We start from the raw sequence: 12,217 nt of genomic DNA, 5'->3' as shown, positions 1-12,217 counted from the left end.
TTTTACAATTTGTTAATTAACCAACAAATTAAGCATATTGGGGAGCATACTTTTCATAGGCAGCAACATAAGCAGCCTTGGCAGCATCTTGGCTCATGCCCTTGTTGGAGTTCCAGGCGTTCCACTTGGCTTTGCCTTTCAAGTCCAAAGCGCCGGGTTGGGCGATGTTGCAGTCACCAACGGTGGCTTGTTTGAAGAGACCGTACAATTCCAAGAAAACATTATCTGGAGGGGTCTTGGTGAAGGATTTGGCTTTTTGGGTAGCGGTTTCGAACTAAAGAAGAAATAAAATTTTATTAGAAACTATATTCAATAACAAAATTAGATTTTCAATATTTAACTTACATCCATGTTTGTTGAACGGTCGTTAATCTACAAATTTGAAAAGAAAAAAGAAAACATGAAACAAAATTAATTTTCTCTTTCTTATTGTTCAATTATGTCTTCTGTTCGGTCTTACCACTTGCTTTCTAGATCAAAGTGTTAATGAATGCTTCCAATAGTTCATAGCATTAATTTATACCCAAACATTTTCGTTATGTTGAGTTGTTTTTTATGATCACCGTTATTGATCGATAAAAATCAACAATGACTTATCATCAATTTATTTATCATAAGGCCGCGGTGATCTTTAGACCCTTTTCGTTTTGAAATAATGTTCAAATTATTAAGATATACGAGACTTAATCATTTGTTGCGTACATATGTGTAATCATAGTTGCCATGTCGTAAAAAGAGTTCCAATTTATGTCAGATATGTACATATGTATGTATGTTTACAGTTCATAGTTTACTACTGGATCCATAAATGTTTATGGATATATTCAGAAGGTTTTTTTTTTTTTGACGGGAAAGAATGATAAAACATGTGTCATACCTTGAGTTATTACTAAGCACAGTGTGTCAAAATTAGACATTATATGTGAAAAATATGATCATGACTTAGAATTTCCGCTGATGAAGAATAAATATGCCTTATAGGTCTCCGACGAATATTTCTATGTAAGGTTAAGGTTAAGTTTATTGAGACTTATAATGCCAACATATAATGCCAAAAATTTACATAAAAAATAACAAACGAGAGGATAACTTAAAACTATAAAGTATTGTTTTAATTTTAATAAATAGCAAATGTTAACAAACTGACATAATAACGATGTAATTATATTCTGCGGATGACAATAATTAGGCTTTAATATGCTTGCTCCCGGCATATGTATTACTAGCAAAATGCCCGCTACTTCGTATGCGGAAAGGATATAAAAAACAAATAAACAATATATAATATGGAAATGACAAACACTGAAAATTTGATCGCACTAATACCAATTTTAATCAATATTTATTTTTATCTTAGTACTGTACGTACCCCTTAAGTTCGATTTTCAAAAAGATCAGCCGTATCTCACCCTTACACATTAACAGCGAGATCAACGTTGCACACCAATACACACCCTAACTCCAAAAAATAAAAATTCCAGCACTGTCCCTACACCCAAAAACAAATTGAGTACCATTAAGTAATTTTCGTATACTTATGGTACATATTTCGACGTCATATCTCAGCCATACACGGACATTAATACAAAATAATTACAGTAAATTCCATAATAATTACAGTAATTCCAAATCTCAAGATTCCAGCTGTATCCGTTCGTCCAATTCCAAATTGTACCAAACTTAGTATCAAGTCGAACTCTTCGTACCCATAAGTAAGATTTTCCAAAACTACCTCAATCCTTCACTTTAGTAGTAATCTTACTTCCAAATTTCAGGATTCAAACTCTATCCGTTAAACCAAATTAAAATTGTACTAAATTTAGAACAATTTAGAATTTTCGTACCAATTTTCAAAACTTCCTCAACGCAACAGGGCTACAATAATCATACTTTCAAATTGCAGGATTCCACCGCTATCCGTTTACCTACATACAAATTGTACTAAATTTAGTACCATTTAGTACTTTTCGTAACCATAAGTTTGCTTTTTCAAAACAACCTGAATCCAACTCTTCGCCTGTAATCGTAATTCCAAATTTCAGGATTCCAGCTCTATTAATTCACCCGAATCCAAATTGTATCAAATTTAGTACCATTTCTTTCCCAAACAAAAATTTCAGGATTCCAGCTCTACCCGTTCACCCAAATCCATATTGTACCATATTTAGTACCATTTAGTACTTCTCGTACCCATACGTACGACTTTTCAAAATTTCCTCAATACTACACTCCTACAGTAATCTTAATTCCTAATTCCAACACTATCCGTTTACTAAAATTCAAATTGTACCAAATTTAGTGCTTTCTGTACCCATAAGTACGAATTTCCAAAACTACCTCAATTCTACTGTCCGGCAGTAATCTTAGTTCCAAATTTCAGAATTCCAGCTCTATCCGTTCATCCAAATCCAAATTGTACCACAGGTAGTACCACTTAGTACTTTTCGTACCCTTACTACCTCAGTCCTACACTCCAATAGTAATCCTAATTTCAAATTTCAGGACTCAAACACTATCCGTCACCCAAATCCAAATTCTACCTCTATAGCCTACCGCGAACGGGTTGCAAATTCTAACTCTTTCCGTTTACTAAAATTCATACTTTAAATTAAAATAAATAAAATAAAAATACTTAAAATTCAGGATTCCAGTTCTATCCGTTCACCCAAATCCAAATTGTAATAAATTTAGTACCATTTAGTACTTTTCGTACACATAAATACGAATTGCCAAAATTTCCCCAATCCTATGCTCCAACAGTAATCTCAATTTCAAATTTCAGGATTCCAGCTCTGTCCGTTCACTCGAATCCCTATTGTACCAAATTTAGTACTTTTCGAACACATAAGTACGAATTTCCAAAACCACCCTCATATCTCAGTCCTACACTTTACAGTAATCTTAATTCCAAATTTCAGGTTTCCAGCTACATACATACGTTCACCCAAATCCAAATTGTACTAAATTTAGTACCATTTAGTACTTTTCGTACCCATAAGTACGAATTTTCAAAACTACCTCAATTCTACACCCCACCAGTAATCTCAATTCCAAATTTCGAGATTCCAACTATATCCGTTCATCCAAATCCCCATTGTCCCAAATTTAGTACCATTTAGTACTTTTCATTCACATAAGTAAGAATTTCCAAAACTTCCCCAGTCCTACACTCCAACAGTAATATCAATTCCAAATTTCAGGAATCCAGCTCTATCCGTTCACCCAAATCCAAATTGTACTAAATTTAGTACCATTTAGTACTTTTCGTACACTCAAGTTTCCAAAAACCCTTTGGTGCATCTTTCTTACTCTTCATCAGTGATCCTCAGTCCAAATTTGAGGAATCAAGCTCTATCCGTTCACCCAAATCGAAACTGTACCAAATTTAGTGCTATTTAGTATTTTTCGTACCCTATGTACGAATTTCCAAAACTTCCACAATACTAAACTCCACCAGTAATCTCAGTTCCAAATTTAGAGATTCCAGCGCTATCCGTTCACCCAAATACCCATTATACAAAATTTAGTTCCATTTAGTACTTTCCGTACACATAAGTACTAATTTCCAAAACCACCCTCATATCTCAATCCTATACTCCAACAGTAATCTCAATTCCAAATATCAGGATTCCAGCTCTATCCGTTCACCCAAATCCCTATTGTACCAAATTTAGTACTATTTAGTACTTTTCGTACACATAAGCACGAATTTCCAAAACTACCCTCATATCTCAATCCTACACTACAACAGTAACCTTAATTCCAAATTTCAGGTTTCCAGCTCTTTACGTTCACACAAATCTAAATTGTACTAAATTTAGTACCATTTAGTACTTTTCGTACACATGATTGGTAATTTTCCAAACCATTTCCTTTTAGAAGCACCACTTCCCAACCTCGATTTCCATACCAAATTCCTATATTCCTATATTCCTGGGGCCTATTATTGATTTCATTAATTATTTACCGATTTCTTCAAATTACAGATTTTGAAATTGAATAGTTATGACTGTACATCTCCATATACGATAAAATTCTTAATTGCAAATAAATCGTGGTAATATGCACAATTTTATTGCACTTTCATTGATTTGCAAACATTTAGTTATTACCAAAAAGTGAGGTCCATACAGTTTTTAGTTGTTGTTATCTCTGGCCGATTTCTGAATTTATTCCCCTAATGTTGTTTTCAACAGCAACTCATTTGTTCAACAAACCCAACATCATTTATTGAAAGAATTTTTGTTTTAATTTTAAATTGAAAATCAAAATTTTTACAAATGCATCGTTTGTAATCATCTTTTCTAACTGTATTTTAACGAATGAAAATCTTTTGTGCGACACCTGTTATGTGAAAACTAAATCAGGATCGGTTTGTATTTTTCGCGTAATTGATGTTTATAGCATTATCACCAACTGCGACATCTGTTGCAATGGAAGATAACAAATTTCTTGTCTTTCTATTATTTAGTGGTTTACGATAAAATAAGTGCGCCTAGAAGTAAACTACAAAATTTGAAATTATGTGTGATCGTTTACGGTATCAAGAAGTTATAGCATTGTTAATTTGACACATATCTTGCAGAGGGCCAACTAAGTGAATAATAACGTAATAATAATGAAAAAAAGGATTTTTGTTGTTGTTATTTTTTGTGGTTCCAGGACGAATTTTCTAAAACCCGGCATTATCTCGCACATTTGCATCAACAATGACCCACTGGTAAAATTTCAAGCTCCTAGCTTTAGCCGTTTTGGCTGGGCGTTGATGATGAGTCAGTCAGTCAGTCAATCACTTATCACCAAGCTCATTTATATATATAGATATTTCTATGTATTACAAACGAAATGACAATTTTAATAATACTCTCCATCTTATGGTAGAGGGTATAAAAAGAATCTGAAAATTCTTCCACATAAATTAAACATTATGTGTGAAAAATATCATCATGACTTAGAATTTCAACTGATCAAAAATAAATATGCTTTAAGGGTCTCCGGCTAATACCTTCCATCTTCTGGCGGAGCGTATAAAAATAATCTGAAAATTTTACCACATAGTCTATGATACTTATACTTCAAAGTAGGCCAATATAATTTTTTTCGATATTTCGAAAGTTACAACAAGCGATACAGGAACATTATAATAATCAGGGATAACAATTTTGGCGCGATGTGAGGCTTAAGGTCACAACTTTTTAATTTTAACATGTTATTTTGGATAAAGAAAGTTGTGAACCAACTAAAGTTTATCCAGCAGTGATCATCTGCTTAATTTGGGAACCTAATGCCGGGTTGTGGGACGAACACGTGCCTATTATCGTTTTTAAAGGTTTGCAGTAGAGTACCGACTGTAGTATAACGGAGCTTTGGTGATGACTGGGCGCGTCAACTAAGTACAAACTTAACTGCCAAGTCCTTGTCCCCCATCAACTAAATATCTCATGGCAGCAAACAAACACAAACTCTATTCCCCAAGAACTGTCGATGGATCTGGCTACTATGGACATGGACGAAGAGCTTAAAAAAGCAACTAACTCAGATCCTCATGGCGGGGACGTCTCGACTGTTGACGAACTGAACGAAGGGTGAAAGCAGAACTCCCAACAAAAATTCGGATTCGTTATTTATTATGTAACCCATTGCAAAGTAATGTAACAACGTAGAACTGCTTACTTCACTATTTACTAAGTAATGAGTATGCTGACTCGTGTGTGTCCGAATACAAATCCTAGGGTTTTGTGTTCAACTTTCAAGTCGGCACGCGAGTTAAGCATTAAAACAACCCTTAATGTTCGTACGCGTGACCAAAAAGAGAACGGAGAAAATGTGAATGTATTCAAAATATTGGCAACTTATAACAGTGTGTTAGTAAGTTTGTATTCACGCAAGCTATAAAACAATAACAAATCAAAACATTTGTTCTCTTTTGTACGCTCTTTCTCTGCATTCGGGTCGTGTGTGTGTAAATTGCCGAAAATCATCGACACCGCCGTGTCAAAGAAGAACACATTTGGTCTAGTGTGTTCTGTTACAAATCAGAAGTTCGCATGATCAAATCAGCAGAGAGCAAAATAAAATAAAATATGAAGTGTGTTGAAATTGAAAGCAAATTCCACCTTAACTGTTCAAAAATATAACATATCACAATGATGCCAGCAAACGTGAATCGTACAGCCCGATTTCGCTATTGTCGCCAGTTGCAAAGACAATTGAGGCCTTAGTGCTCCCTAGCGTCAGAAATAGCCATCCAGTTGCCGATCAGCAACAAAAGCGCTGCACGCCATATGTACACATATTTGTCAAGGACTCAACCAGAGACCGCCGTGTGATAGAAGAGTGATGAAAAGCCTTTGATACTGTCAGGGACGCAACACTGTTTGAGGACATTGATCAGACAACCCTGCGGCCAAGCTTGAAACGTTGGATAGTCAACTATATGTGGTCGCCTGGCGTACGTGGAATTCTGGAACAAGAAGGCCAAACACCGTAGGGAGGGAGTTCCCCAAGGTCGGGTGATACCTTCGCAGAATTCGGACCACAAACTGCCCCAAAATTCTAGGGGTCACATTCGACACTACGTTGAAGTCCAGCGCGTATGACACAGCGATCTGCGACAAACTGAGAAAAAGGAACAAGATTCTCAAGTCCCTAGCCGGCGACACTTGGAGTGCAGACAAAGAAACCTTGCTGATCACATATAACGCGATAGCCCGGTCTATGGTAAGCTATGCGGCTCCAGTTTGGTCCACGAATTGGGGAAAGATCCAAACCTGCCACAATGCCGCCCTGAGAACAGCAACAGGGTACAACCCCATGTCTTCAGTGGACCATCTACATGAGGAAGCAAAGATTCTTTCAGTACAGCAACACAGTGAGAAGCTTTCGTTGCATTACTTGCTCGGGTTTTACCGTGCGAGCCATCCCAATCACCATCTTTTGGGTAGACCCGACACACCCAGGCACATCAGGAAGGATATCCACCTCAAGTAGAAGAGGTCCAACGATACAGGAGAGAACCACTAGATCAACAGGCATATCAAGCAAGTTTAAATATAATTCACACCATAAGCAAATGTAGTGTAAATAAAGACCTCGGAGTACATCCCCCATCTATCGCAGCTGAGGAGCGTCTGCTGCCACTAAAAACCAAAGTAGTTTGGTAAAACTACGCTGGGGATATTGCAGTCGCTTAAATTCTTATAGGGCAAATATCGATCGCACCGTGCAAAACATCTGCCTTGCATGCGGCATGGACACGCACGACACACACCACTTATTCAACTGCCCTGCCAAACCTACTCATCATACTCCATATCCGTTGGGGATATTGACGGAAAATTAACTGCCCTGCCAAACCTAATCATCAAACTCGATATCTGTTGGGGATATTGATGGGAAATTAATCGAACCATCCCAAGTTGCTGGTCCCGAAGGACGCACGAAATCCAAACAACAGGAAGCAGTTAAGACTGTGGGACCTTCAAAAATATTGAATAGTAGTACCGACGGCGTCGGGATCCTCACAATCTAAAGACCTGGGTATATAAGCTACCTCGCCTGCTTGCCTTGCTTTGCTGCTTCATTTCTGACATAATAAAAATAAAAGAATAAAGAAGGCCGAGCAAATTTGGAACTGGGTTGCCCTTTTCTTTTTTGTTCTTTTATCAGAAGCAAGCAAGGCAGCTTATGTACCTAGGCCTTAAAACTGTCGGGGCAGAAATGCCGTCTTCTTGTTCCGTTACAAGGACAGCAGGGAAGTTGATGTCGAGGCTACGCATGCAGTACTATCTTTACAAACCAAAAAAAAAATATGGTATAACTGCGAAGAACCTTGTAAATAGGCAGGCTGTTGGTACATCTTTCACTGTGGCAAAAGAGTCATCCCCAGAATCTAAACCTTCCTCGCACAACTTGCATGATCGTCATTCTTGCGTCTGAAAAAACCAATGGATGTCTCCCATAAGAAGGCCGAGATGGTCCTGAGATGCAAAAAGACTTAGCAAGACACATCTGATGGTGCTGGCCATTCGAGAACAATTCATAGGACGAGAACTGCAGTCAACCTCCTTGTAGCAGTCACTGACAAAACTGATCCTGAAGGAAAGATAAGCGATGATCATTGGTTGCTGGTAGCGTGGAGGGAAGTAGTCGTACATCGCCAGAGCAAGCCGCCATAAGGGAGTCAAAGGAGTTGGTTAATGAGCTGTCGGGGTGAAGGCTTTGGGCGCCTCAAAGAAAGACGCCGCTCTAGCAGCTGTGACTCTGACGAAAATCTTCTGTGGAGCCTCCGGTAATAGAGGTGGGCGAGATTTGGCAGCCGCTGCAACCAAACCACGGGCTTCAGACGGATGACTTAATTCTTTCCAGGACGACGATGGCTTTTTGGTTAAGTTCTCTATCGACAAGAAATGCGTCAAGTACCTACGGGCTTGTGAGGGAGTGTTGAACTCCGCGTAGGGATATGTGCGCTTGTTTATTTCGAAGTAACGGCACATAGAGTTAAGCAGTCGATAATCCGAGTGATTCTGATTAATCTGCATCATTACAGAGCTCTTGCTGCTTAACTGTTACTCTGCCTCTCAAAATCCGAAGTTGACATTGCATTAGTCCAGGAAACTTAAGCGATGGAGCACTTCTCCTTGCCGCAGTCTACCTACCATTTGAGGACCCCGAACAGCTCTGCCGAGGTGTGAGAAACCTGATGGCTGAACACCCGAGCGCTTGCATCATCATCATTTCCACTTGAGGAGCGGCAACATTAAGGCAAGGGGCGAGTCAATTTTATTTTAAGTAATAATCTTAGAATATGCATTAGGGCAATACGCCCTCATTCCATAATAGGGTTAGGCTGGAGAGTATCGTTGGAATGATCTTTCTCGGACCATAAGACGATAATTTTCCAAGTCTCTTTTAGCGGTGAACCACAAAAAACTCATAGGAACCCGAGAAGAACTGATTGGGATCAATTTAAACCCCCTGTCAGGGGTAACAATCTTGACGCGATACAGGGGCTTAGGTCGCAATCTCTCGGTACTCGACATGGCATCTTAAACGGACCAATAGAGCTCCGTTTTACTTGACTTTTTTGAGCGCGAGAGAGTGCGGCTGACCAAAGGTTATCCAGGTAGCGATCTCCTACCCATCAGAGATCCCCCAACACCGGGGTGTTATGCGTAAAACTCGTGCCTATCGGTGTTTTAAGGTTTGCAGTGGGGTACCTAAAACTGTATTCGAACGGAGCCTCGTTGACATCTGGGCGAATCAACGAGTAACGAACTTGTTTTTCTGTCAATGCCCTTACCGTGGTAAGGAGGCAATGCCACGGTTGACCTCCCATCCTTCCTTAAAAACAATCAGCCTATGGATAACAGAACTTTTAAAAAAACCCCCCCCCAAAAAACAAAAACCTTCAAAAAAACAAAAAACCCCGACTGATGTTGGTGTGGATGCCTTGGCACCCTCAGTCTTCACTTCCACAAGTGCAAGTACCTCTCTCTCGTTGACGATTAGGAATATGGACACGGACAACTCTCACTTAATTTCCCCCTCCACTTCACGTGGTACCCCAACCAGGGGTAAGGTCGACAGCCCTTCGTTAGACATAATTAACGACAGTCTAAACAGACAGAGCAGGGTCCTCCTATCCAAAATTGATGAGAACTTTCTCACATCAACAAATTTGGATGACGAACAGGTCGACGAGGTAAATGACTCAACTTTAACCAACGAGGAAGAAATGATGGAAACCACCATTATTCCCTCCACAGGTCAAGATGAGTCGTCACCTCTGTCCGACAAAATCGTTCCTCCAGTTTGTTCAGGAGAAAAACCCTCACAGCTTCTTAGGCAAACTGCGGTTTATGAAGTTGTCGGAGAGTGCGACGCAACCATGGAAGTCATGGATGAGTCGCAAAAACCCTCAACCTCAAAACGTGCAAGCAAAGAGGCTATGGATAGGAAAGACTATCGCTTTGCAATCTCGTATTGTGGGCGATTTGTCGATAAGGACCCCAAGACCATCACCGAAAGGGAATTTAAATTGATTAGGAAAAACCTAAAGTTTGTGAGGAGATTTGAAAGGAAATATCCTCACCTAACGATTAAGGATTTCCTAATCAACAAAATTCCCACGTCGAGTGAGGGAGGGTTTTCTGCCGTAACCCGTACGGATGTGACGACAGAACACCCTCCTACTACTACACCCGCCGGGGACCTGGCAAAATCACAGTCCACACAGACTGTGAAGAAGCCAACAAGGTCAAAAACCAGGCCCAAAAAAACCGCTGCCTCCCCAAACCCCTCTGCTGCCCCTTCTTCTAAGCCCATAAACAAGGTGATGGAGGTGGGTCGGCTGATGGGCAGGGGGAAGCTCGAAAAACGGGATGAGAAGTCAGTGTCAGGGTCGACTTCTTCAAAGACCAGTGGTACCTCGAGGACAAACTCCACCGAACCCGTAGTGGTGAAGAGGATGAGGTCCTCTGAGGAGCAACCACCGGCTGCGAAGAAGTCATCCCTGTCACGACCGATCATCTCGCAGACCTCTGCTACACCGGTAACCAAGGTCAGTGCAGGTGCCAGTAACTGTGGGGCTACACACTCCGCAGCTACCGCCACCACGCAAAAACCTTGCGAGCCGAAGGTGATCAAGGAGAGTGTGAAGGACAACACAGGGAAGAGTAATACTTCCACAATTGTTGTCCCTTCACAAAAACCTTGTAAACCAGCCAGCGGGTCTCAAGAGAAACCTTGCACATCCAAGCAGGGTGACAGTGCGTTGCGACGGACAGTTCCGGATGACCTGAGAGTGGCCATCATTGACAAGGCTGACCCCAATGGGAGGATCAGCACAAGTCATTGGTTGCAAATCGAGGGTCATCTTAGAGACGTCCTCATCTCAGACGAGGTGGATCGCAGTAAAGTGAGACTCGGTCAGTCTGCCCCCTATAAGGGGGTCATGGTTGTTAACTGCGAGAATAAGGAATCTGCGGATTTCCTTAGATCTACGGTTAACAACCTTGATCCTCTTTGGGAGGGGAGTGAATTGGCTGCTGTCAGCATTGCTGAGATCCCGTGTGGGATGGTGACTTCAGTATGGGTCCCCCCTCCATCTATGGAGTTGGACAAAATACTGAAGTTAGTCGAGAGGCAGAACGTCGGTCTTCGGATGGAGAACTGGAGAATTCTCAGCTCCTATCCGAAGAACGGCGGTCTTGTCATTCGCTTTGCAACGGATGTTAGCGGGGAAGCCTATCTACGTAGTCGAGAGGGGTTGCTTAACTTTGGATTGGGAAGGTTATGCTTCAAAATCCCAACAAAGCAACAGTAGGAGGTAGGCGACAGCAGCTCAGTGTGGTGCAGATTAATCTGCATCATTGTAAAGCTGCTGCTACCGAACTCCTACTTACTCTCTCGACTTCCAAGATTGATATTGCTCTAGTCCAGGAGCCTTATTTATACAATAATAAGGTTGCTGGACTGAGTAATAACAACTACACTGTCCTCGCTGCCTCGAACGGAGACAAGGTGAGAACATGTGTAGTCGCAAAAAAGAACCTAAAACTAATGCTTCTCTCTAATTTCAGCAGAGGAGATATCACCACTATAAGGATGGACAGAGGTCATGGAAAACCCCTTATAATGGCCTCTGTCTACATGCCCTATGAAGCCCCCGACCCACCCGGCGGTATCGTAAATAATCTAATGGACGAAATGGGGAGCACAGGCCACATCATTCTTGGATGCGATGCAAATGCTCATCACTTCCATTGGGGAAGCAGCGATACCAACACTAGGGGTGAGTCAATTTTTAAATTTATTTTGCAACATAATTTAAGAATTTGCAATAGGGGCACAACACCCACTTTCCAAAATAGAGTTAGAGGCGAAGTAATTGACATCACCCTAACCAATTTGGAAGACTCCGAAGTTATGGACTGGAAGGTATCCGATAAGTGCTCTTTTTCAGATCACAAGATGATACTCTTCAAAGTCCCCATAAGTTCGGAGAAACAAAAACCATACAGGAATCCCAGGAGGACAGACTGGAACAAGTACAGCTTACAAACGACTTCTGTGTTAGGCAATTCACAAAGACTGTCTACATCAAAGGAAGTCGAGGTTGCTGTAAAAAATCTAAGTAAGTCCCTCCTGAGGTGTTACGAGGATTCCTGCCCAATAACCTACCCTGGGAAGAAATCTCAGCCGGTATGGTGGAACA

General features: G+C 40.6%; 1 protein-coding gene across 1 annotated transcript in view; it reads right to left on the bottom strand.

The window, feature by feature from the left end:
• LOC141400734 (acyl-CoA-binding protein-like) overlaps positions 1 to 12,217 on the bottom strand; it is a 64,078-nt gene continuing 51,861 nt past the window's right edge. The window contains exons 3-4 of the mRNA XM_073980181.1: positions 346 to 372; positions 1 to 274 (exon numbers count right to left, since the gene is read on the bottom strand). Of these exons, the coding sequence (XP_073836282.1) occupies positions 29 to 274; positions 346 to 351 (252 nt within the window). The 5' untranslated portion in view covers positions 352 to 372 and the 3' untranslated portion in view covers positions 1 to 28. The remainder of the gene's footprint in view (positions 275 to 345; positions 373 to 12,217) is intronic.

The sequence above is a fragment of the Musca autumnalis genome, unplaced genomic scaffold, assembly GCF_047663935.1.
Source record: "Musca autumnalis isolate F117 unplaced genomic scaffold, ASM4766393v1 scaffold_4, whole genome shotgun sequence".
NCBI classification, from domain to species: Eukaryota; Metazoa; Arthropoda; class Insecta; order Diptera; family Muscidae; genus Musca; species Musca autumnalis.
This window is presented reverse-complemented; position numbering and strand designations above follow the sequence as displayed.